This window comes from Notechis scutatus, chromosome 2, assembly GCF_049901735.1.
Source record: "Notechis scutatus isolate UNSWTSFEM ecotype Mainland chromosome 2, rNotScu1.2, whole genome shotgun sequence".
NCBI lineage: Eukaryota > Metazoa > Chordata > Lepidosauria > Squamata > Elapidae > Notechis > Notechis scutatus.
Window position 1 is genome coordinate 136328651 of NC_142010.1, and position 27626 is coordinate 136356276.

The window sequence follows — 27626 nt, forward strand, 5'->3', positions numbered from 1 at the left end:
ACTTCAGAGATAAGTCTTTTTGGTTAACCTCCTGCTTCTCATCTTACTTGATTTTCAATGGCTACAGGTTTTTTTTTTTAAACTTTAAAGAACACAGGCTTACTTGGAGGTCAAGCATTCTCTTTGCCCCTACACAGAAGGTTTCTTGAATCTCCTGAACCACAATCACACCTTCATCTTCAACTTGATATAGACAATTGATCCTGTCTGTGGGGATTCTGACCTATCTACCCCCTTGTAAATCCCTTGTTCCTTGTTTTAAAACACCTGCAAGAACAAAACTATAATCCTTCTGAAGAATTTGCAATTCCCAGGCAGTCTTCTGTGTAAGACCATGGTCTTAGCACCGCCAGCATTGTCACTTCCCAAAACATAAGAGTAGTATTCATTAGGGAAACATCTCTTCAATGAAGCCTTTCCTAGACGTCATTTAAACTCTGCAGGTATTTCCTCCATGTTCTTGCTGTGTCATGCTCTTGTATTTCTCAATGAGGTTGAAGGGGCAGATCCCTTAGGTTGGAACTGGTTTGAGTCTGAATGCTACAGTGGATTGTAAGCTTAGCAAGGGAGCATAGGAACTCAGCTCTTTTCCTTCCCTCCATGTTCCCTCCCATCAGACCCCTCCTTCTTTGGATATTTCTCCCTAGGATTCCCCTCTTCCCTCAACCCCATCCCCAATTGGGGTTAGAAATAACCCTTTCCCAGCAATTTGGGAGATGAAAAACATGCTGTATCAGCATTTGGCAAGAAGCTCTTTCTCATGCTACTGTAACATCAGTGCCAAGAGTTCAGTGCCAAGAGATATTTTCCTGATTGTCCTACCAGCTCTCATTCAATGTGATGAGAAAATTTGCTTTTGAAAGTCTTCCTAAGGGGGGAAAAATAGAAAACTTCCCTATGTGCTCTTCTGGTTATATTACTACAAAGTGAGGAAGGGGATCTATGTTGATATCCAGCCTTTCACTGCACCGTCATCATGCTGGGCTCTGGCTCCCTTGATCTATTAAATCCTCATATATTTCTTGGAGTGTTGTGTTACCCTCACTTGAGAAACTCTGGGACAATTTCTTATTTCCTCTGCAGAAATTCTGAAAATTCATTTGTCCCCACCGACAAGTTTGGAAGGGAATTTGGAAAATCCCTCTGAGCCCACATTAGATCTGATTTGTCCTCTTGGGCCATTTGGGAAAAGAGCCAGATTTGTTCCTAATCTCTGAAATCAGAAAAGTTTACTATTTTAGCCTGAATTATGAGAATGCCATGTCGGGGTGGGGGGGGGGGGGGGGGGGTGGGGAGAGAGAGAGAGAAAATCCCGATGTCAAACTTTTTTAAAAATTTTATTTTTGCAGTTGGGCTGTTGTTTTATTCAGGCCAGATCGGTCATTTGAGTAAAAGCACTTTCTGGTATGAAATCAGTACCTCATCCCTGTTGACAATGGTACATCTCTCTTATACTTGTAGTATTGCCCATCAGTGAGACACCAGAGGTAAACGAGATGAGCCACAAATGAGTCGATCAGTTGAAACCATTTTGTAAGGGGGAAAAAATGTTGTAAACCAAATATTCCTAGTCTCCTATTTCTCTCTTCAGCTATAGGTCCTCCATGTTTGAGTTCTTCATTGAGGAAAAAAAAAGCATTTTAGCTGTAATGAACACCCATGGGTAAAAAAGAAAGAAGACACCAGCTAGAAACAAGTTATCACAATGCAGTTTATTTGCAATTTCAAGCATGAAGTTATGGAGAACAATAGACCGAGCAAAAGAAGCCAAACAGTTGCTAGTTTATTTACAACAAGCATTTGGGGACACTTACAAAATAAGCCATACAAACTATTATGCATTTTTAAAATGTTCTTCATCAATTGGGAAATTTATTTAACAGTTTTTTTTAAAAAAATCATCTTGCAGCAGGGAGAAGGGAAAGGTAACCAAAAGAATACTAAAATTATTTTTCTACGGTTGATAAAGTCAAATGCTATGCTTCTTCTAGGCACAGAACAACAAAAGGCATCGTTTAAAAAGATGGCTGACCTAAGCACTTGTCTTCTAATTCCCAATTAAACAATGTGTTGTTTTGACTGTGTATATTCCTCGGGGTGTTGGAAGAGACTTGCCTACTATTACAACTGAATTAAAACACGGGAGTTCTTTGTTTTCTGTTGGCAACTTCTATATATTGTTTCAATTAGCCCATCCATTAAATTGCCTTTTCCATTCTCAAATGCCGTCTCAGCAGAAGGCTATCACATTTTTAAATGCTGAGCAACATGCGCCAAACAGAGCAATGGGGCTTCAGTGAGAAAAATACAGGCCCTGATGATACAGACCACTTTGGGTTACACTTTCCTCCTGCTTTCAATGGGATTTAAGAGGATATAATTATATCACATTCATCTACTGGTGCAAAGCACTCGACAAAAAGAGCAGCATAAGAAATTGCAGAAATATGAAAATAGACATGAAATTATGACCATAAAATGAATGTCAATACTGGAAACAATTCAGTGGTTTTTTTTTTGAGTGCTTAAAAACAACCGAAACAAAAGGTAAGCATTTTCCCCATCCTGTTGATTTCAAATATGGAGAGTGAACCTAGTACTCAATCTCCCACTGAAATCATCAGGGTGTTTTTTAAAAAATGTCTTATGTGGTCAGATTTTATTCCTAAAGTTTTGCACCATAAGAATAGTATTTGAGGCAGGGAAGGGGGTTCCTTAGTCAGAAGGCTTGGGCTTGGCTTTTTGGTTTGTTTGCTTTTGACTAAAATCAGCCTTAACCAGATTCCAGATTTGCTGATTTAAAACTTGCCTGCCAATTCATGAGGTGGTGGAGGAGGGGAGCTGGACTAGATGACCTACAAGGTCCTTTCCAACTCTGTTAATTTGTCTGAATTCCTATCACAAAAGGGTATTGTCATCCTTTTGAAAGAAAGTAGGGGAGGAAATTATCAATTCTGTCCAACATGGGAGGGGTGTTTTAATTCATTCAGCCTGTAGGAAATGTGGTACTTCTTTACTGAAGGCAGAATTGCAATAACAGAGAGAGGAAAAATCAGAGACGCCTCGACAGCCACAAGTCACGTTGGTTGGGAAAGAGACTTGTAACATAAACACTGCCTGGCGAAGGGGTAATACGAGCCATTTCTCATGAATGGCCAACACCTGCTCAGAGGTGTTCATTCAGGAGACAAGGGACAATACCTGTTCATATTAAACTTCTCAGGGGGAAAAAAGAAGGATGACTAGCTTGGGGACTTGTGCTGATGCTGGCGATTAGGAGCTTTTTTTTTTTTTTCAGAATCAATTGTCAACGTGTTATTTATTTTTTATCTGACCATTTTTCGGCTGGACGATGAGGTTGTGGTTGAGACATATTTCATGCTGGAAGAGCCTCCTCCACCTCCAACCCCTATTCCCCCACCATAGCTTCCAGTGCTGTAACTGCTCCCTCCAGTGCTTATACCAAAGCCGCCAGCACCAACTCCTCCCACTGTCAGGCCCTGGCTGCCTCCGGCACCACTGCCTCCCCCTCCTCCCCCAACCCCCAGGCCAAATCCTCCACGACTGCCTCCGCTCATGGTAGACGAGCTGCTGATCACCGCTGCAAGAAAAACACAGGGGCGTTACTGGACTTTGCTTCAACTATTGACTTGTAGCCCATAGGAAGGAATAGATGACCATCATACACAAGTCTTGGGGACAACAAGGGCATATCTGAGTCATTCTCCTATTCCGAGATGCTAATTTCTCCACTATAGTCCCCCGCCCTGAAATTATCAAACAAACTCCCATCCAAATTCTAACGAGGTACGATCCTGCTTAAGCTTTTTAAGGTTTCAGGTGCTGCCACCTATTGAAGGCAACATGAGTAGCATTGCTGCCAAATCGCTCACTCGAATTTCTCATCTAGTGTGGGGCTCTGTTCAAAACTAAATATCAAGGGATATCTCTTGTAGTGCTCATAGAGGATGGCCTTGGAGAAGAAATGGAAGATCTACTACCAAGACAATGATCAGATAAGCAAGATTTTAGCCCAAGCAAGGAAAGTGGCTTATGAAAAGCAGGAGACCCTATATCATTTCAGACAGGTGGGTGTCCAGTCTTTTCTTAGAAACTTCCAGTGATGAAGCACCAACAATTTCTGAAGGCAAGCTTAATTGTCCTCACTGTTAGGAAGTTTCTCTTTAATTCCAGATTGTTTCTCTCCTTGATTGGTTTCATCCATTGTTTTTTGTCTTGCCTTCTGGTGCTTGGGAAAATAAATTGACCCACTCTTCTTTGTGGCAGCCCCTCAAATACTGGAATACTACTATCATATCACCCCTAGTCCTTCTTTCCTCTAGACTAGCCATACCCAGTTCCTGCAACCCTTCTTCATATGTTTTAGTCTTCAGGCCCTTAATCGTCTTAGTTACTCTTCTCCCAAGGTCTTTCTCATATGCCGTTGCAGATCTACCTCATAAGGCTAACACCTTCTAATTCCTTCTTCTATTTAGCAAATATATAGTTTTTGTTTCATTTTGAATGGATCACAACTTAATCCATTTTACTTACGTTTTCTTAAAGCCTCATGTCTCACTTTTAATCTAAGTTATTATTTTCATCACTAGTATAAAATAGGATAGGCACCCCCTCCCCCACCTCACACAGAGTATAGAGTATTTCTTATTTGATCCTCTTGTCAGTGATAGAGAATATTTTTCAAGATTTCTAAATTATATTCAGTATTAGTATTAAACAATAAAGTCTGTGCAAACAAATGTATTATCATGAGCCTTCATGGCTAATTAGCATAAATGAAATACTTACACATGCTGACAGGGGCAGTGAGTTCTCCAGATATCCTATAGGCAAGAAAGAGGAAACAGTGTGTATATAAGTCAATTTACCTTTATCATGTGTAGCTCATAGCCTATAAGGCCCTGTCCTTGCAAATAAAGATCTTGGGGAAAGTATCAAGTGACAATTAGGAACCACCTGTCACTGTAAATTCTCCATCAGATGGGTGACAAAATAAAGGAAAACATGCTTTGTCTCCCTCCTGCCCTCCCAACACACACACATACACACACACACTTCTTTCCTTGCATTGTCTAGATAGGAATTTGGGGAGTGGGTTATTGATGTATTTGATAAATTCCTGTGGAAGTTAAGCTCACTGAGGGACGATGTCTGCTGCATTTATTCTTTCTTGCTTTTGGACTATATACCAAAACTGCCTTAAATAGCTTGCTACTTCTGGAGACTCCCTGAAGTTGACATATTTACTTCATGGACTGGCTCCTGTTAGCTTTTTAGCTATTATTCAACCACACCTTTCCATTTTTGTCAGTCTTTGTCTATAATAAAGATTTGATTTGATTGACCCCTCTCATTTGTTTATTATTCAACAGACAGGGTTTTTACTCATAACTAAGCCATTTAAAGCTTAACTGGACTACTGAAAGGAAGAATCCACATCACACCAGTTCAAACTAATCACACTATGGATTAGTGCCACCATGAACAAAGCTGTAGAGTTATACTTTTCTTATGAAAATCATAAAACAGAGATTTTGCATATGCCACTACAGATAGGTGAGTTCAAAAGAACGCCCAGGATTGGGTGCTCTGCAACTAGAGAGAAATCCTTTAAGTTAAGAATCTATTTCTGAGAAGTTGCCGTAAAAAAAGGCACTGGTTTCAGACTGAGTGGAAAAAAAGAAAAAGAAAATGGCCTTGATGAGCTGGGGCTCTTTGGTATAATTGACTCCTATCCCTGCCAGCCAAAGGATGCTTACAGTTTCTCTGCCTTTCCTTCCTGATAGAAAAGGCAGCAATTTTACTAAACAAATTAAAAAGTGGGGGGGAGGAATTCCTAGGGAAACTTGTGAGGATGAAACAATCTACATCCCCTTTTAAGGGATTTTGCAAGAGGCAAGGCAGGTGCATAACACTTATGCACCATCTGAAGCACACCCCTGAGCTTTGGAGGGGGTCACACGAAGGGATTAGGATTTGGGAGGAGACTGAAACAGGTTGCACAGTAGTCTTTTTAGCTGGCTTACAGTGGTTCGCCCCTCCCTCAGGGGATCCTGCCCTCCAAGTCTGAGCAGAACAAATTCCTATAGCTCCCTGTCTACTGCAGACTTAACTGGAAAAGGGGGGAAGAGGAGTCTGCCCCTCTCTTGCTGGCAGAACTTACATTTCAGCCCTGAGGAAGCAACCGGCCGCAAAATGGCCGTGCCCGTTCTGTGGCTCAACCCACAAGAAAGCATTTTGCGGCTGCGTTGCCACACAGGTGGTGCAACGTCTCTACCATCTTCTCATGGGATGAAAAATTTATATTCTGTACCCAGTTAGCATCTTGCTTTCAGGAACAGCTGCCTTGATGGAACTGCCTTAAGAGCACCCTCCTGAGGCCAGAGTGCTCATCTGCTTTGTACAAAAACATTGTGAAGGAAGACAATCCTGACCCTTATTGCCTTTCAGGCTTATCCGGATGACAACAGGAGACCAGCAGAGCATTTGCTGTTCTTCAGGGTCAGAAGTTAACCAGAGTAAAGTACATGAACAAATGTTGCTAAAATTGTTGGTGTGCCTCTGGGTATATATAGATTATCCCTTTTTTACATCTGTATAACTACTGGCAATTATTTCACCCCAAGAATAAAATACATTCAGTTCAAGGGTTACTACAACATAAGGTTTTTCCAATGTGCTAAATCAGACAGTGGCCTGGAAGAAGGCTCACAAACAAACTGCACCAACACACATAAGCCAGAAACAATAGATGTTCTTCAGACAGATGCATTTCCTACTATTTTTTTTCCTGGTTCATAACTCAGAAATTTTAGATCCTGGACTATTAGTGAAGGTACACCATTATCTTTAATATCTAAAAGTACTCCTTGTTCCTTCCTCTATCTGATCGCCATGCTCCATAATTTCATCTATGATGGGCAACTATGGGGTTGAACACAATGAGGCCTGATCTCCATTCTTGTGGGCACCAGAGTTGATTTATGGTTTCCAGAGCTAACTGCAGCTATATCTTAGGGATATGGAAAAGTACAATGCGGTTTGGCCACCCCTCCTTCAGTAGCTGACAGAATTCTAGGAGTGGTCTTATAATTAATGTCTACACTAGATTTTCTTGTTCAACAAAATTCAAGGTACTGCTGCAACTGACACCAAGTACCAAAATCCAGCCCACCATTGAAATTCCCAGAATGCCATGGATCCACACTATCTCAGAGGGATGAGGAAAATGAACAACACAGCCTTTCTGCTCTGACATTGGTGGGAGCACAAAGCCAATTAAGCTCCCAAAGCACGTCCACAAATGAAGTGACCACAAGAGGTCACTTTGCCCAGTTGCCTGCTAGCAAGTCCTTCTGCTGTTAGTTCATCTCATGCTTCAAAGCATGGGTTAAGTAGTGGAGGACAAAATGAAAACTAGGAGCTCTTCATATTTAAAAACAGGTTTTCCTCATAAGGTTAATAGGAGCTAATGTCCTTTCAGAAAAGTCAAGGACTTTAAATTCTATCTTTTTCCCATTGTCCTGCCTCATGGTCCCAACAGGGAATGCATATGGATTAAGTTAGAAGTGATTTGGACCCCTCCCTTCTTGAGCACAAGATCCAAAACCATTCCAGACAAATGGCTGTCCAATCTCTTCTTAAAAACTGTCAGGGTTGAAGCACCCACAACTTCCGAAGGCAAGTAATTCCACTGATTTTTCTCACTGTCAGGAAAGTTCTCCTTAGTTCTAGGTTCAATTTCTCTTTGATAAGTTTCCATCAATTCCATTCTTATATTGCCCTCAGGTGCTTTGGAAAATAGGTTGTTGCCATCTTCTTTGTGACAATCTTTCAAATATTGAAAAACTGCTATCATGACACCCCAGTCCTCTTCGTTAGACTAGAGTCATTAGACATACCCAGTTCCTACAATCATTTATCATATGATTTAGCCTCCAGACCCTAAATCATCTTTCTTCCTCTTCTCTGCACTCCTCTAACATCTTTTTTGTATTGTGGCGATGCAGCTGCTATCTTTCTTTTGAAAGGATGAGAGATCTTTTCTTGGTTTTAAACAGAATGGGCTTCGAGCCTTACCCAGTTATCTTGGGCATATCTTGCAAACTCTACAAATTATGTAGACACCCTCCATCATTTCTAGCTATCTTCTACTTCCCCTTGCAATAAAAGCTCATTGATTAGAGTGGGCTGGGGAAAAGATTGGTAAAGCCATAGATGATCTTCTAAAGAAGAACAGAGCAGCTGTCATCCTCCATAATCACTGGATTAAAGACAACACAACTCTTGATCTGGCAGTTTAGGACAGCTTTTCCCAATCTGATTTAGACCAATCCATATTAGCCCTAGGAAATTAAAATATGTACAACCCATCTGAAGGACATCAGATGGTAGGAAACTAAGTGATCTTATGAACCAAGGTAGCTAACTTAGAAGAAAATATTTCAAACATAAGGGAAATTACTTTAGGGGTAAATGTACACACATTTGGATTGCAAAGTGGTGAAATCTTAGAATGTAGAGATATTGCAGAGAGAGAACCAGATTTAATTCCCAGCACATATTTTATGTGGAATGCAAGCCTTACTTTGTTTGATATTTCTTGAGGAACATACTTGAGAAAAGATTGCTTCTATATCTGTGCTGTATTTTCTCTTCTGAATTTTCACCACTAATTAAAATATCAGGGGTGAAGGATAATTTTTTTTTTTTTTTTTTAAAACAAGTTTTATTAAAAGTTTCAACAACAAACAAATCATTACATATTGAATCTTTCCCTGTTTTTCTACAATAATTTCCCCAATATTCTCATAAAACACAAACAAACACAAACAAACATGTACCTTGGCCCCAGTTACCTCTCTTTGCATGGGCTAAAATAATAACACATATCACTCTTCACATTTCTATCTTATTTAATCCATCTTAATAAATCATTAAATTGTATCTTTTGCCCATTCATTTATCCCTCTATCTCTTCTTATAATAAAAGAAAAATTTCTCCTGAAATCACTAATCAGAGTATGATGCCTTTCTATCCTCCCCTAAGTTAGTAAAATTAACATTCAACATAACAAATACCCAATTTGGTTCTGCTTGGTACATTCTATCCACCAAAAATGTTTAAATACATTGTATCCTCCTTTCCTTCGATATTTTATTACATTTTAAAAATCAATCATTAATAAAAACTTCAACATTTTAATTTCTTATTAAATCTTAAAGCATTCTAATTTACTATTTCAAATATAAATATTACAATACCATCTTCTGTACCTTAGCAGAATCTTTCTTACAGAAAATTATATTTCATCCTTTATCTCTAAAAAAATCCTCTTCTCCCATCCAATTTTAAAGCTTTGAGGCTTTTCTCCGCCTTTCCCCTTTCTTTCTTCCCCCACCAAATCTTCCTACCCCCTTCTTCTTCTAACCTCTGCCTTGCTGGGATCCCTTCTCTGTTGCATTCCCTTTTTCTCTTGTTTGTTATCATTATATTTACTTTGCATCATATTTTTCTCTTTCTCAAATGTTTTTTTAGATCTTAAGTCCTTCATTTTCCTTGCTCTCTTCCTTCCTTCTTCCTTAGATAAGTTTTGGAATTCAATGAAGATGGCGTCTTCGTCTCTTCCTTGTTGTTCTTCTTCCATTTCCATCTGTTCCATTGTCTGTTGGTAATTGACCAGCGCCATTTCTAGAAATAGAAAAGCTTTTTCCATGCCATCTTTGCAGATTGCTTTTGTTTGCTCATATTCATCCCTCAGGTCTTCAAAAAGGAAAGCCATTATAAATAAGTCTTTTCTTTTCTTTATTCCTCTTTCTTCTTACACCAACCAAATATTCCGAGAGAAAGGAAAACAATCCCAAAATCCACAATCCTCAATAAATCCAAGCAAGCCAAAATTCCCCTTCCTCTTCCAGGGGTGGTATCAAACAAATAAAAAAAAGAATCCAAGTCTATATTTTAAAGCCTTATTAAGATTGTATTTCTGTCCTCAAGTCTTCAAGGCATCTCCTCCAACAAGATCCAAATTTATATATTTTCTTTATCCTCTCCCTTCCGGCTTAATTCCGTCGGGAGGGAGAGTAAACTTTCCCTTCAGCACCTCAAAACAGCCGCTTTTTTTCTCTTGTGGAAGAAATCATCAGAAAACCATCTTTTCCAGGAATTAAATTAAATAAATCTCAAAGCCCTGGGTCGACCAAGAAGAACTTTTACTTTCAATAACTTTCTCTTCTTCCTCCTGCGCATACTTGCCCGGCTGTTCAACTTCTTTGTGGCGGCCATTACGGACCGCCGCTGCACCGTCCTGGTAACAGGGGTTCTGCCGGCCAGGGAGGGGGTCTGCAACACCCCAAACCCTTCCTCCGGATCCCCTTACCTTCAGCTACCCTGCAGGGCAGCCTTGCTCCGCACCCGTCCGGTCGAAGCCCCAAAACGGCTAGCGCGGCAGGATCGCGCAGCTTCGCGAATCCCTACCGCCTCGCGAAGCGACAAACCGAAACTCAGGGGTGAAGGATAATTTTATGTGTCTCTCTCCAAGTCAGCAACCAAATCTTACTATGAATAATGACTAAGCAATATTATAATAGACATAATGACTGCCATTAATTCCAGATTGTATAGGAAACATAATTTTAGTTATTTACTTGAAATTACACAAGCATATATTATTTATTTATATTCTTAAAAGCCTACCCCATGCTAGAAGCATCCCTGGTTAATGTTAATGTTAATGCAAATTATGGATGTGTGGAAATGTCTTCCGCTATACTGATGATATTGAACAGCATGTAGTGCTTCCTAAATATGACACTGAACCTTCAGACATTTCAACATTGTTGGAAATGTGCCATAAAAAAGTTAATATTTGCATGCACACACACACCTGCCACTTTCTAAACTTCCTACTGACAGCTTGAGAATCACTTTTATTTACTGGCTAAATATACCATAACATATACTCTAGATTTGGGGATAAAGCTAGACATAATGTTTAGAGAGGCAACATATTTAGGGGCAGAAAGAGAAAATTCATTTTAGCTACAAAACATTTGATATCACTTTTCATTGATAGGACTCTTGTTGTTTCCCGTGAAATTTTTTTGCTATTGCTGAATTTAGGAGAAATGTCCTCTATATAATGTCCTCTCCTTGGAGCCCTTTGGAACTTTATCCTATGCACTATCCTATGAATTGTGCTAGGCAAAAGGAAACTGAAAGAGAGAGAAAGAGGAAGAAGAAGAAACTGCTCAAAACTGAATAAACTAAGGATCAGACCCAGGGACAGGATGGTTGAGGAAAGACAGCCTTTTAAGAAGGATGAACTAAATGCAATTTTCTCTAATTTGGCATCCACAAAAGGTACTTATTTGTCTCTGATTGGAAATTCCAGGAATTTCCTAAGAAAAAAATCAGTGGAAAAAGCCTGCAGAGCTCTGAAAAGAGAATCAATAGAAAAACATACAGGCTTCAAACCTAGGATAAGACCTTTGTTACACGCGGAAAAAGAATGACAGACAAACAAACAAATTTTAATGGGAAAGGTAGTGGATGCACAGGCTGTATTTCATACACACAGAAAAAGCAGTTATAGAAAAAGCAGAACAGCCATGATGACAGGTATCTGTTGGTATATTCCCATGTTTAAGATTGGGTAAAATTGACACACAAGCAACATGCAAATAGATTTGTTTCACTCAGAAACACAATACATTACAAGAGTGCACCCACCTGCATTCTTCGCCTTCTAGCAGCGTGCGGTATGTAGCAATCTCAATATCCAGAGACAGCTTGGTATTCAACAGCTCCTGATAATCACGCAGGAGACGTGCCAGCTCATCCTTCGAATTTTGCAGAGCCAGTTGCAGGTCGCTCAATTTCACGCGGGCATCTTTCAGGGCCAACTCCCCACGCTGTTCAGCATCAGCAATTGCTTTTTGAAGACCTTCATTCTGGATACATTTGTATATTAATTAGGCTCTAATTTCATGATACGTGTGTGTCATAGCATGCGTGACTTCATGAAGTATTAAATAAGTAAAGGTAAAGGTTCCCCTCCCACATACATGCTAGTCGTTTCTGGCGGTGCTCATCTCTGTTACAAAGCCAAAGAGCCAACACTGTCCGAAGAAGACCCCGTGGTCATGTGGCCGGCATGACTAAATGCCGAAGGCGCATGGAACACTGTTACCTTCCCATCAAAGTGGTCCCTATTTTTCTACTTGCATTTTTACATGCTTTCGAATTGCTAGGTTGGCAGAAGCTGGGACAAGTAATGGGAGCTCACTCCATTACACGGTGCTAGGGATTCGAATTGCCGAACTGCCAACCTTTCTGATCAACAAGCTCAGTGTCTTAGCCATTGAGCCTCCGCGTCCCCCCTCGCATTATTGTACACTGGCTTTTATTTGGACCTCAGAGACTCAAAAAAATCAGAGGGCAGCATTCAATTGCTCCCATTACTCTTCAAATCCATACTTCAACAAGGATATTGATAAATAATGTCTTATTAAATTGATGGGATAAACACATTCAACAGGACTCATGCATCTTTCAGTGGACAAGTTCTAAATCTTGTTGAAAGGCCACAGGGCAAATTCAATTTCAGCAAAATGAATTTCAACAAAACATGTAACTCAAGGGATTGTAATACCAGCAGTCCTTGACTTATGACCACAATTGTGCCTAAATTTATGTTGTTAAATCAGACATTTGTTAAGTGAGTTTTCCCTATTTTACATCCTTTCTTGCTATAGTTGTTAAGTGAATCATGACAGCTGATAAGCTAGTAACACGGTTGTTAAGTGACTCTGGCTTCCCACTGACTTTGGTTGCAACATGTCCTTAGGACACAGCAATGGTGGTAAGTATGAACCAGTTGCCAAGCATCTGAATTTTGATTACATTATCATGGGGATGTTACAAAGGTGATAAGTGTGAAAAACGGTCATAAGTCACTTTTTTTAGGGCCATTATAACTTTGAATGGTCACTAAATGAACTGTTGTAAGTTGATGTCTACCTGTACTCTCTCTCCTTCACTATCTATCTCCATCAACAAATTTATTCTTCAACAAACCAGTTCAAAGTGAGTGCCACTTTCTGTTCCTAGACGACCTCCAACTATGACACTTAACAGGGCAAGAATTATTTATGTTAATAACATGAACATGTGCTTAGATAATCAAAATGTTTACTCTGGTTTGATGTGCCAAGGAAGCCTTTCATGGTCCTCTTTTCCTTGTGTGCATCATCTTGGCCTAAGGCTTGATTCAAATTATTGACAAATAAGCAAGAGCACTTAGACTTATATACCGCTTTATAGTGCTTTTACAGCCCTCTCTAAGCAGTTTACAGAGTCAGCCTATTTCCCCCAACAATCTGGGTCCTCATTTTACCCACTTCGGAAGGAGGGAAGGCTGAGTCAACCTTGAGCTTGGTGGGATTTGAACTGCCAAATTGTAGGCAGCTGGCTGCAGCAGATGTAGCTTGCAGTATTGCACTCTTAACCACTGCACCACAGAGGCTCCTAAATACTTTTTGCCCCTAAAAATCTTGAGGAAATGCATACAGCATCATAATGAAAACATATCTTGCATCTTGAATTTTTCATGCATTCAGAAAAACAGGTGCAGGGAGTTTGATTGTGGGTTTGAGCTTTTATTGGCATAGCCAACAAAAAGTAAACCTGGAAATTATCAAATATTGCATCTTCCTGCAAATGAGAGACCGAAGCTCTCTGAACCAAGGAATCATGTAGTTATTATAAGTCATATAATATATGGTAGTGCAGTGGTTAGAATGCATATTGCAGGCTAACTCTGCTGATTGCCAACAGTCTGATCCTGACCAGCTCAAGGTTGACTCATCCTTCCATCCTTCCAAGGTTGGTAAAATGAGGACCCAAATTGTTGGGGGACAGGCAATACGCTGACTCTGTAAACTGCTTAGAGAGTGCTGTAAAGTGTTATAAAGCATGTCTACATGCTAGTCCTATTACTATTGAACTTTGAGCAGTGTTTTATTCTAATCAGAGCCTTTCTGGAGCTAGTGAGTCCATTTCTATGCATTTTGTAAATAAATTTTGTGTTTCACCTATAAAATAGAAGCTAATATTGACATAATAGGGTCACCGAGTTTCAGATATTATTCAAGCTGCCGTGTTTTGTATTACAGAGCAATTTTGGGAGCAAATTCATATTCAAAAGTATGCAACAATTTAAATGTGAGGTTACTAGAATTTAGATTAATGAAGTGAAGCTATTTTTATCCAAGCAGAACAGCAGCTGGCACACAGTCAGAGATGGTAATGCATGACTGACGGATAGTCCTGAGAATCAAAGAACATCTCCACGTAACCGTTCTTGCAATATTTCTGCTCCACTTCTACTGTAGAGGAAGAAATAGCAACTTAGAATACATCTCTGCATCAGTGGTGGGATTCAATTTTTTTTTACTACCGGTTCTGTGGGCGTGGCTTGGTGGGTGTGGCAGGGGAAGGATACTGTAAAATCTCCAGTAAGAGGTAGCATTTGCCAGTTCTCCGAACTACTCAAAATTTCTGCTACCGGTTCTCCAGAACTAGTCAGAACCTACTGAATACCACCTCTGCTCTGCACGTTGTGTAGGCCTGAGTTATAAACAGTCAGGGCAGGGGAACGATCTCCTGAAAATGGTGGCAGGGATCCTTTAATCAAAGAGCTATCCAACTTGAATTGATATGCTTGACCACTTTTCCTCAGAAATAAATCCTGTTGAAATTCGATGGAAATATGCTCCTAGCATACATACATGAATGAACTGCAAAATAAGGTGCAAGCTAAAAGCAGATAGACCTGTAACAAAGATGAAAAAAAGAGAACAGAAAAACCCATGCTGACAAGAGTATTGCTATATTCAAATGGCCGCTTACCACTTTCTTCATATTGTCAATTTCTGCTTTTAGTCTCTGAATATGCCGAGTCAGTTCCGCAATCTGATTCTTCATATCTTTGAGGTCATCCCCATGACCAACAGCTGTGCTCTGAAGTTCCTGAAACTATAACATCAAAAGAGAATCCTAATGACTGATGGGAAGCAATACCAGCTTCACAAATTAGACAAGAGGCCTTGGATATGAGGTGAGTTCTGTGTGTCACCTTTCCCTAGAAAAGGCTGATAAAAGATTTGCTGAATTTGCCACATCTAAACCTAAATGTGATTTCAAAACAAAAAGTGGAATCTAAATATTTGCCTTGTAAGAAGAGGCAAAAAATAATAATAATAAAACCCTTTCCTATATTATGTACTGAGACAATGGCATCACACTTTGTCTTTTAGCAAAGCTCAGTAGGCACAAGAACTTTGTGGTTAAAATGGTAGGTACAGAACTTGTAGTTGCATTATTTCTCATGATAAATTGCAAAGCTCCCCCATGGCTTCTCATATAATAATGTGTAGGGTTTTTCTGTTCTTCCTAGCAGTCCCAAAAGTAATGCTTGTTACGACCTCATTATAAAGGAACCTACGATATAAGACAAATGTTCTACATCAGATTCAATTCACTTAAAGGATTTCTGAAAAAAAGAAAAGCCGATTGGAAGTGTAAACCCATGGCCTGACTCAACCCTCTCACTTCAGACTTTCCTTCTCGTTAAGAAGAGCATTGATTCCAGATTAAGAGGATAAGATTATCTTAACTGCACAATCATCGCTGGAAAAGGTACACAGAGTCTTACCTTGCCTTGATACCATGCTTCTGCCTCAGCCCGGCTCCTGTTGGCAATGTCTTCATACTGTGCTTTCACTTCAGCAATGATACTTCTGAGGTCCAGATCTCGGTTGTTGTCCATTTGCAAAACAACGTTGGTGTCACTAATTTGTCCTCGGATTTGAATCAATTCCTTTGTGGAAGAACAAGATGCTATTATCCATCCATCCAGATGTTTACAGATTGTTACTCACTAATTCAAGTTCATCTTAGCAATTGAATCATACAAAAATATTCTGTGGAAGCCAACTCAAAATAAAGGTTGTGCCTCCTTTTGGCAAAGCAGTAAGTTGTCAGTAGGCTGTCTAGTTAGTGTTGTCATCACTGACTACAGCATCTCCCTGAGACTCTAGATGGAGGTTTTTCTAGTCCTATTTAAAAAAACAGCATTTCAGCCTAGGAGTTAGGTGCAGAGGTGGGCTGCAGCCAGTTCACACCGGTTCAAGCAGACCGGTTGTTAAGATTCTGCACAGTTTGGTGAACCAGCAAATCCCACCATTGGCCCGCCCCGCCACACCCTATCTCACCTCGCCCGCCTTGGCCAGTGGCTATAGTTACGCCCATGCCCAGCGACTCTCTGGCTCCTTCGCTCACTCACCCAGACCACATGGCCCAGTTGATCTCCGCGCCTCGCCCATTCTGCTCACAGCTGCTACCCACAAAGTTAAGGCTCTCGGATGAAGGGCCACCTTGGGGTGGACAAACCGAGTCTTGGCCACCTTTCAGGACTGGCTAATGCTGCCCACTCGCCCTTTGCCTTAGGTCGGGGGATGTGCAAGTCCATGGCTCCTTTCCCAGGGCCACCGCTTGCATGCTGCCCACTCACCTTTCACCTCAGGTCAGGGAATGCGACATTCCCTGGCTCTGGCCTTCCCTGGGGCCTCCGCCCACATGCCACCCACTTGCCCTTCACCTTGGGTTGAGGAACATGCCAATCCCTGGCTCTGGCCTTCCCGGTGCCTCTGCCTCCATGTCGGGCCTCCGCTGTAAGAACAGTGCAAACCCCATGGACTAGAAAGTAAAGCTGATGGCGGGGAAGGAAGATCTGCTCCAGGTTTGCTGCGCTCAACCAAGGACCACCTTGGTGGGGGCGAAACACACAGAGAGGCTCGGTCCCCTTTTGGACCCAGCTTCGGCTTCTGGGGGGGGCTTCCAGGTGTGAGGCCTGAGAGAAGATGCCTCTCCCGAGGACCGCCTGCTCTCCCATCCACCTGCCAGGTTGGCCTGGAAGCAGAATATCCCCTTATTGTAGGCTGGATGTGGGACCCGAAGCAGAGCATAGGTCAAACAGGCAGCAGGCCAGAGCAGGGCCCAAAAGGCAGTCGAGCCTCGCCGTGTCCCCCCCACACCGAGAACCCTGCAGCCGCCAGCTCTTTGCCGGCATGAGAATCCTTCAGCTGCCACCTCTTTGCCAGCACGAGAAGCCTGTAGCCGCCAGTCTTTGCTGGCGTGAGAAGCCTCCATCCACTGCTGCTATCTCAATTCCAGCTAGCAAAGTGGCGGCGGCTGCAGGCCCTTTGCGCCGGCAAAGACTTCTCACATTAAAAAAGACTAGCGGCTGCAAGATTCTTGCACTGAAAAAGACCAGAGGCTGCAAGCTTCTCACACTGAAAAGGAGAAGCGGCTAATTTTACTCAGTGTCCAGGTAAGAATGAGATTAAGATTTGTGCCATAATCCAGAAGTCTAGGTTCTAGAAATTCCTGTAAATTTTAGTTTTCTATTCAATATGGAGTTCCATTATCAGAAATTTTCATACCACAGTTTAGCTGTAGTCTAGTTTTATTTTTATTTTATTTTTCAGTTTTTCATTCAAACAAAGCTTAAGTTAAGGAAACCTGAGCCTAAATATTGGGAAACCTAAATATTTCCCAAACTTTCACAATAGAAGAGAATATGGCTGTTAGCATAATAATATGGATTTTTTAACCTAAGGATGAGGAAAGAGAACGTAGTAAAACCATTCAAGCTAACTAATCTGATTATATCATTCTTATGTCTGGGAACCCATTATTAAAAACATTCTGTTTCAGAACATCAATTAAAAAGTACACTTTTTTATAGATAGCACTTTCTCCATCACCGTTTTTAATAATAGTAGGCCTCGTATATATCAAATTGTTTACTGTTTCAAGAAGACATAATTGATTAGTGGACCTGACTGACTTCCTCTTTCTCCTTTGTAGTTCAATGGTGCCTCTACACCAGGGCTGTCAAACTCCCGGCCCGCGGACCAGATGCAACAAGCACTGGCCACGCCCACACCCAGGTTAGCAAAGGGGGGGAAAGTACTAATACGTCACGTGACGATGATGTGACGGCGTGAGTCTGACACCCCTGCTCTACATTGTGTGTCAATCAACATTTCTTTAAACCTATGAAAAGAAACTATATGTAGCAGTCAGGGGTGGGATGCAAATATTTTTTCTACCAGTTCTGTGGGTGAGCATGGCTAGGTGAGCATGGCTGGGGGGCATGGCCATGTGACTGGGTGCGCGTGGCTTCCTTTTTCTTTGACAGCCCCCCACCTGCACTCCTTTTTTTTTGCCTCCTGGGCCTCAGGGAAGCCTCCTGGGAGGCAGTTTTCCTCAAGGAGGCTTCCTGAGGCCCAGGAGGCCAAAATTGGAGTGTGGCGCACAGCCCCCACCTGCACTCCTTTTTTTTTTGCCTCCTGGGCCTCAGGGAAGCCTCCTGGGTGAAGCTGTAAGACAGCGAGGGGATCCTGGCACATCTGATCATCGGAACAGCTGGTTGTCGGGAGGGGGGGGGAAGAAATACCGGTTTGGTAGAACTGGTAGCTATTTTTTTACTACCGGTTCGGCCAAACAGTGGCATTTTTTACTACCGGTTCGCCTGGTAGAATACCACCACTGGTATCAGTACTGCAATTAGGTTTGCACATTACATCATGCCAGCATTAAAGAAACAGCATTACATCTTAATGCAAAATGTTGTCCCAGCCAATTGTGATTTAATCAACAAATCTGGGCTAGCAAAATCACATCTTAGCCTGATGTGTGAATCCAATCAGGACACTCCCAAGTCCATATTGTGGATACTGGCCTCCCTGTCCCATAAAAGAGCACCAAGGTTTTGATCTAAGTCCCCAGGAGATCTTTGAAATAGAATATAGTAATTCATAGGATTGTCAATGAATCACACTTGTTCTACTTTCCTGGCAAGATCATTCCAATTCTTCCCCAAATGCAATGTGATTTCTGGCCCTGAAGGACTTTTCATTACTTTGGATACAATGACAAGAACATTCAACACTTACAGCATCAAAGAGGGTCTTCAGGAAGTTGAGCTCATCTATCAGCCTATCAGTCTTTGCTTGCAGGTCTATTTTGTGCATGAATGAAACATCAACATCCTGCAAGAATGCAACACATACCAAAATTACATAAAAGCAGTCCAAGGATTCCTAGACAGCTGCTTCATACCACTTTAGACATTCAATTTATTTAGCCCATAGAGTGTACTCCAACGGGCAGCATTTCTTCAGAGTGTCACATAAAAGTTTTGTTTTTAATTAATAAACTGGGCATTAAACTTATGCCTTTTTACAACAAAGAAAAATGTTGGGGAACAGGAGTCCTCTAAATGTTTTACACCACATAAAAGGGATGGAGAAATTGAGGTCCTTCAAAAGTGGTTGAATTACAATCTCCAGCAGCTGTAGCCAACACAACTAATGGTAAACAAGGCAAGAATTGTAGCTGAACATACTGTATATGGAAGACTACAAATTGTCCAATCCAATTCTACATTGCTGCAAGGTTCTGTACGATGCACATTTCTATTTAGAATTGTCCCTTTTAATTCAACATCTTACTCTGAATGTGCCACTACAAGCTCACTGCCTAATAAATTAATGCAAGTTTAATATCACACATCAATAAAGAATAAACACTTCCTTACAGTGATGTAAAATGTAGAGCATAATTTTAAGTTGTAGCTTTATCAGTAATCAGTTTACATTTAATACTAAATGTGAACCTTCCAATGAAAAGGCCATGTTTTTTTTTATAATCTTGTTCCAGTTTCTTGCTTTAACAAGTGAATGGGTTTGCAGGTATTAATGGGCTCTAATGACCATCAACCAAAGTGAAGAATGAAAAATCATAGGAGTTGTGTCCAAAAATGGCTGAAATGCTGTAAATTTCTCAGCCTAATTAAGAAATTTATAAGACTTCGAACAAAAGTCTTTTCTCTGTGTATAAGAATCTCCTTTTTCTTAATTCTTTTGTTTTAGGATAGTCACCTTTTTGATACCAACAAAGTCATTTTCAGCAGCGGTGCGTTGGTTAATTTCATCTTCATATCTGTGAAGAGAAGGAATATAGATTTTCAGTCCACTTCAAGGAAAATATCAGGCAGAGAAAAGTGCCAATCAATAGCCTTCAATGGCCTTGACAAGGCTGTCATAAAAGCTCTTCTTTTAGGGAAACAAATTGTTTATATCAGTTTTGAATTAATTTGTGGCACAGCAGCCATGTCAAAAGAAAAAAGAAGAGACTCTTACTTATTTTACAATATTGAGTCAAACCATCTGCAAGGAATATCAAGCACGAATTATAAATGACATTTCATTAAACTCACCAGCATTTATTTTACGTCTCATGCTTGAGGAACCTGAGTTTCAATAGTTTATCTCCTTTAAAACAGTGTCTGACTTAAGTTACCACTCCATTAAGTTGGCTGCTGGAACTTGGCCAGCATTTCTGCATGTGAAGGATTGTTATCTTTCATCATTACTGCCAACAGCAGGTCATTACAAGTGTTGGATGACAATGCTTAAATAAGCAGCTATTTATTTCTTATTATTTATACCACTTTAATTACAGTTGATTCTAAGCGATTTGACTAAGAACATTCATTTAAAAAACCTAAAAATTGTACTGAAACAATTATAGTGCAGAAATTAACACAACATAATTCGGTCAGCATCCATCAACATTAATGGCACTGCAATCTCTGAGTGGTCTCCAAGACTTTGCACGATAGTTGAGATTTCACACTTTTGGAATACCATAAAGGAAAGGTTTATTCTTGCTTCATATTACATATGTAATACATTATGACTATGTAGCACTCCCAATTCAAAAGTCTGCTATAACCTCGCCAGTCAATTTACATTTTTCTCCAGGTTGGCAGAAAAATAATATCTATAATGCTATTGTATAGTTATGATAATTATATTTGCATAAAAATAGTGGAGTAATTCATTTTTTTTCATTTTCCTATTTATTCTTGTCTTTTTCTTTATCTTCATGTTAGCTTGTTAGTCTGAAGTTTTTACATTTTTAATTGTAATTGTAAAAAAAAGCAGTCATTTTTATTTTTTAAGAACAGCTCTATAATATATGGACATAGAATAAGCACATATAGCATGAATATATCACTTCTATTGTATCATGTACTCTGTCTATGTGTGTGTGTATGTGTGTGTGGTTTCACCAGTTTTCAGATAGTATCAATATTCTTAATTTAATCTGAAACAACATCTGAAAGCTAATAATTTAAATAACAATCTTCCAAAGTAAATTCAAACGAGGAGGCAAGTAGCCTTGTCAAATACATCACAAGTCTGAGTAGGCATTAGAAAGTTTGATAGTGCTCCACAAAATTGTGTTTTGTTTTGTTTTTTGTTATAAATGTTCTTATTCTCACTGGTTATTCTATTAATATTATCATATTTGATTACTATTCCATCCTTTTCTTTTTTAAAAAAATTAAAACATGTCAGTTCCATTTCATTTTATTGTAACTGTCTCCTCAGCGCACTTGATTTAATTGCTACCAGAAGTTTTCATAAACTTCAGAAGTGTTCAGTTCATTTTAATGAACCGTAACTACTTGCTTTAATGTCCTCATTTCTTTGATAAATCAAAAATGTCTCCACCCTAAAGCACAAGCTCGAGTTCATGCCAAAATGCACAGGCACACAGCTATCATTTGGGCATAGTTCCAAGGAAGACGGGTAGGATGGGCTGCTGCAGCTTCTTCAGAGCTTCCTCGGGGTACTTCCTCCTGACCCACAAGAGTATTTCACAAAGTAGTTTTCAGGGGTCTGGGCAGGACCTTTTGGGGGAGGGGGAGTCTACAAAGTCAAATTTTAAATATTTTAACATTTCTCAGTTTTCATTTCCAGTACATATCAATAGATATGGTCCACATAAACCAAAACTCTTTGGGGTCCTCAATCATTTTTAAGAATATAAAGGAGCTCTGAGACCAAAATGTTGGAGAATCACGGCTCTGCTAAAACCTTCTTGCAGACAGCAAGCAAACAGAGCATCTAACATTCTTATTTTCTGCCTGTTTTAGTTTTTCATTTTGTGTATATTTTTTCATAAGGGAAGGCCTTAACTCTTTTATGCCCCACATGCCCATTTGCAGACTAATCTCATCCCACTTTGCTTAAGTAGGCCTTGGAATCCCACTTACTTCCTTCTGTAGTCTTCCACAAGATCCTGTACATTTCTTAGCTCTCCATCAAGCTTTGCCCGATCGCTCGTTAACTGATCCACGTTCTTTTTGAGGTTACAAATGTAAGTCTCGAATAATAAATCTATGTTGAACTTTGGAGCTGAGCTGCCCTGTTGTTGCAGAAGATTCCATTTTGTTTCTAGCACTTTGTTCTGTTGCTCAAGAAACCGTACCTGAAGTCCAGAGAGAGAGAGAGAGAGAGAGAAAGTAATGCTTTTAGGAGCCCTTTTAGATTGGAATGCACACCACGTTGTATAATGAGGACTAGCAGCATTCAAATCAAGGGATGACAACCACAGTGCCACAAGTGCAGCAAGACAACCAGGAGGCCACCCAAATCCTTAATAGGGCTACCAGATCAACCAGGTGACAAACAGCAAAGATTTAGAATCTTGAACCTTTATTTCCTGTCATCCAGAAGTAATCCAGACGTTGCAACTCAGGTCTTATAGCTGTATCATTAAATCATGTATGTGGACAAAAATATGTTATTTTTTTGGGATTGTGGATAGATTGGTTTTGTACTTATTTGCTTAAAAAATAAGGCTAAATCTGTATGCTTCCACTTGTGTCCTTCAGGAAAGTTGGAGTTCAGCACCTATCATCCCATTAGTAATCTGTACCCTAGGGAATATGGAGCTGGGCAAAATAACTTTAAATTACTGTATCATCTTTTCTAAAAAAAATTCTTTGGCATGAATAGTGCTGCAAACTGAGTAGGAAAAAATAGTAGCAAATTGCTATAAAAATAGCTTTCTTTCTATCAATACATGACCAATTGGCAATCCCACAATGATGGTATCATTAATTCTGTGCTGAATCTAGCATTTTCATGACAGCCTAAACACTACATGGATAGTTGCATTGTGAGGATTGCCAATTAACTTTGCAAAAAAAGAGAAGTATGGGTATTCTTGTTATATTTAGCACAAACTAAGTGCAGAAGTTTTCTTTTTCCCAGCAAAAACATTCCTTACTGACACTTCACATCAAAATTCTCAGAAGGTAGTTGAGAAGCTGCAGTTTTACCAAATCAGTGGGTAGCTTCAACAAGTCTCAAAGCCTTTGTAAAGTATAATTGATGTGCCTTGGAGCAATTCTGCCTCTCGTCATCAAAAGTATACATCATTGCTGCCACCACAATTACATCTGTGAGTATAGGGACTTAAATTCTGTGCAGAGGACTGTAATTTCTGTTTCCGAAGACCTTCTGATTATTGCTAAGACTGGCTACATTATGGGTAGTCCTCGACTTACGACCACAATTGAGCCCAGAATTTATGTTGCTAAGTGAGAAATTTGTTGAGGTTTGCACCATTTTACAACTTTTCTTGCCCCAGTTGTTAAGTGAATCACTGCAGTTGTTAAATTAGTAACACAGTTGTTAAGTGAATCTGGCTCCCCATTTAATGTAGCTTGCCAGAAGGTCACAAAAAGTGATCACATGACTCCAGGATACTGCAACTGTCATAAATATGAACCTGTTGTCAAGCATCTGAATATAAATCATGGGACCATGGGGATGGGACAATGGTCATAAGTGTGAAAAATGGTCATGTCACTTTTTTCACTGCTATTGTAGCTTCAAACGAGGAGCTGAGGACTACCAATATTTTAAGAACTGCAGGCCCAAAAATATCTTCAAGCTTGAGTTAAAAATCTCTTCAGGAGAACTTGCATTCAAATTTGCAAAAAGGTACTTGGAATGAAACATAGAAATTGCTGCTTGAAGATACTGTAGACAACAAAAACAAATAATCCTATGTCATAGACGTAAGAGATCATTTTGGTCAACTCCTCTTCCTATGGAACTCTGGGAGTTGTAGTCTTATATAAAAATACGTGAGATGAGTGGTAATGTATCTGCTGAAACTCTGAATGATCTCCTAAATGTGTTCCGTGAACAATGCATTGCGAGAATCCTGATTTCACTCCTCCAGCCTCGGAGGAATTACAGGAACTTGGAATCTTGGAAATTTTTGCAAAAGGGCTGACAGGTCATAACGTTCAAAACCTGAAAATTCAGCTCAAACAGTTCTGCAGCTTAATCATAAGTAGTGTTTTGAACTGTGATCTCTGAGATTAAATAGTAGTTGTTATTATTATTATTATTATTATTATTATTATTATTATTATTATTATTATTATTATTATTATTATTATTATTATTATTATTATTTCTAAGAAACCCCCAAACCAGAAAGCTCTCTCCACTTTGCATGATCATTGAAATTTTGCAGGCCTTGGACAGCCATGCAACCTTAAATGCAACCTCCTGACTGCCAAAGTATTACTTTAACTCCATCTGTCTTTTCAGAAATTAAATGTTTGGTTTGGAACACTCATATCTGTCCTCATTTTCATCCAAGAAGCACTTGGATGGCTCGTGTATCCATTTCCATCTTGCAGTCTTATTCACAGACTTCATCCTTGAGACTACCTGCAAAGAACTTGACGGTTGACTTAATGGACTCACCTTGTCAATGAAGGATGCAAACTTGTTGTTGAGGGTCTTGATCTGTTCCCTTTCCTGTTGCCGCACTTTTTGAATGTCAGGATCAATCTCCAAGTGCAGTGGTGATAGGAGGTTGGAATTGACAGTCACTTTCTGGATGCCCCCAGGAGGAACCATGGGCCCCATTCTTAGTCCACCATCATAGCCTCCTACTCCTACTCCTAAACCAAAACCTCCAGCTCCATATCCATAGCCACTACCAAATCCTCCTCCACCACCGCCACCACCATATCCTAGGCCACTCCCAAAGCCTCCTCCAATGCTGCTATGGCTGATTCCTAAAGAGGTCCGTTTGCCACCCCCCAGATTGTAGAGGCTTCTACTACCAAAGCCCCCACCCAATCCTGCACTTCCCTTCACACCACGGGATAATGAAACTGAACTGAAACTAGCTTTGGTTCCACTGGGAATGACAGTAGTGGAAGAGGTATATCCCCGGGAAGTCCTAATCCCTCCCCCAGATCTAGAACTGAATTGCCTACTCATTGTGCCTAATTCAAAGAGTGCTAAAGAGAGCTGAGCGAAAGCTGAGCTACAGAAGGAAGGAAGAAAAAGAGAGAGAAGGACAGTATACCCCACTCCGAGGTGCAGATTTGGTTTCCCCTCTATATATACACACACATTTATATGTGGAGGTGTCTTGGCTGGAATTAGGTAAGTAATTAAGAATCAGATCGTTACTGGGCTGGGTTATATCTGGCAGCAATAAAAAAATATATCTTCAACTTATCTTAAAGGTGCCTTTGAACTGAAGCGCTACCTTAAAATTGCTTAGCTTGGAGGCTTACCTGACACAAAATCTATGTAAGCTAACCAATTAATTTACCCACCATTGCCTCTATGCATAAACAAATAATAATTCAGAGCTGACAAGAAGGATTTTTTTATTCTTAAAAAAACCATTTGCTTTAATTGTAGATGATTATTAGGTGCCGTACTTCAAAGCTATGTAGAGGTTTCCCCGCCCCTTGCCACCATTGGCTGAAAATCTAATCTGTAGCACAGCATATGTACTGCAGGTGGTTGATTGCTTCCCCTGAGGGGAATTTGATGCAATTGTCTTGCTTACCCCTCAGTATATGTTTGAAAGTGCTTTCCCTATTTCTTGGAACAGGAACAGGTGTTTTTCTAGCCCTAGGTCAATGCTTTAGGCAACAAAACTCCAGCTTCTGGTCCTATGAATCAGAAAGGCTACCTTTTGTCCAGCACTGCCATCAAACACATGCTTCTTTCAGCTCTTGTGATGTTGCTGAACTACAACTCCCAGCAGATGTAATCAATATAATCAATGGTAAAGAATGTTGGGATTTTTAGTTCAACCACAGCTAGATCCTATATAGGGCCTGTTTAGCTGAACTGCGGAGAAGGAAAGATTCCCAGCTCAGTACCTTTTCACTGAGGAGGTCAGTAGTGGCAGGTCAAATCTCACTTCCTGTTTCTGATCTTTCCTTAAAATGAATGAGACCATACCATTGTTTTGAATCTGAGGGTTGCCCTTAGTTTGAATGGCAAACTGAAGTTTTAAGGTCAAGCCAAGATGCTAACTGTTGACAGTGATATGAGAAGTACTGGGTTCTGAAAGTTGGCCATTTATGGTACACCAAGAAAATGCCGTATCTATTCTGGAATGCCCTCTTAATTTAATTTGGGGAACAATCACCCAAACTAAGCCAATCTTCCAGGTGGTGAACCTACCTTACAACAATGAAACACTTCATCTGCTTGTATAGAATCTTCCTCCCACAACTGCAAGAGCAGACTTTTCTTTCCCCATGAAACCTGCAAGGAATAGCCACCAACCAGTGGCAGGACCATTGGGAATTTGACACAAAAAATAAGGCAGCAGCTGAAGGCCTGTTGTCTCTAATTGTAACAACAACAACTATTTTGGAATGTAATGCACAAAGGGAAGGCATCAATTCTTTTCATTCAAGGTCCAAATCTAGAAGATGAACCTGTGGGAACAGCAGAATTTAGCAGCCTCATATTTGGTGAGGAAGCAGCATACTTTCTGAAATGATGAAACATGAATAGCTACAAGTCAGAGATCTCCCACCCTACTACTACCCAACCCCCGCAACCCCCAACAAAGTATGATGAATATCCTCTTCATCTAGCTCAGTTGGTACATTTCGGCAACCCACTTTATCTCCTAAGCTAGCAAAATCCTAACCCTGATCACATATGCTGTCTAAATATTTTAATATATATTACGCATCATTTACTATTCAAATGCTGATGGAAAGCATGACAGGACCTGATTAGCAGCTACTGTTTTTTAAAAAGAGATTTAAAACCAGAACTCAGTAGCTTCAGCTGGAGGCAACAGGGGCTGCAGCTGTGAAATGAAGCAAACAGAAAATTCAGCTGTAGAAGCAGAATATTAGACCTGGCTAATCTAGGAACTTCATATTATTTGACTATTTCAACAATTGACATACCCTTTGGTCTTTGTAGCTGTGTCAAGTTCATACTGAAATCCTAATCACTAAGAGCCAGTTTGGTCTAGTAGTTAAGGCACCAGAATATTGTGAGTTCAAGTTATGCCTTAGCCATGAAACCCAGCTGGGTGACCTTGGGCCTGTCACACACTCCCAGCCCAACTCACCTCATGGGCTGTTGTGGAAGAAATAGGAGGAAAAAGATGTATTGGATATGTTGTTTGTAAAAAATAATAAAGATGAGATATAAATAAATAAGTCAGTGTTTCTCAACCTTAGCAACTCTATGATCTATGGACTTCAGCTCCCAGAATTTCCTAGCCAGCAAGGAATAGATAACCTAAAATTGAATCTTAACATTTTTTGCAAAAGACAAGAAAAATATTGAACCTACTGCTATTTCCTTAGTTA

At 40.2% G+C, this 27626-nt stretch overlaps 1 protein-coding gene across 1 annotated transcript; it reads right to left on the reverse strand.

The window, feature by feature from the left end:
* Positions 1-1697: 1697 nt before the first annotated feature.
* Positions 1698-25354, reverse strand: LOC113422723 (keratin, type II cytoskeletal 6A-like). Its single transcript, XM_026683844.2, has 9 exons — positions 24736-25354; positions 22218-22432; positions 20032-20092; positions 19045-19140; positions 15738-15902; positions 14933-15058; positions 11753-11973; positions 4810-4844; positions 1698-3601 (listed from the first exon to the last, which is right to left on the reverse strand). Exons 1-9 carry the CDS (start codon positions 25258-25260, stop codon positions 3327-3329), a joined length of 1719 nt encoding a protein of 572 aa, XP_026539629.1. The 5' UTR covers positions 25261-25354; the 3' UTR covers positions 1698-3326.
* Between the last annotated feature and the right edge of the window lie 2272 nt (positions 25355-27626).

Excerpts from the sequence above, each read along its gene's own strand:
- LOC113422723 (XM_026683844.2), bottom strand. The coding sequence starts at position 25,260 with ATGAGTAGGCAATTCAGTTCTAGATCTGGGGGAGGGATTAGGACTTCC. Across the intron at positions 22,433-24,735 it reads TTGCATCCTTCATTGACAAG|GTACGGTTTCTTGAGCAACA; the intron begins GTGAGTCCATTA and ends TCTGGACTTCAG. Across the intron at positions 19,141-20,031 it reads ACTTTGTTGGTATCAAAAAG|GATGTTGATGTTTCATTCAT; the intron begins GTGACTATCCTA and ends GCATTCTTGCAG.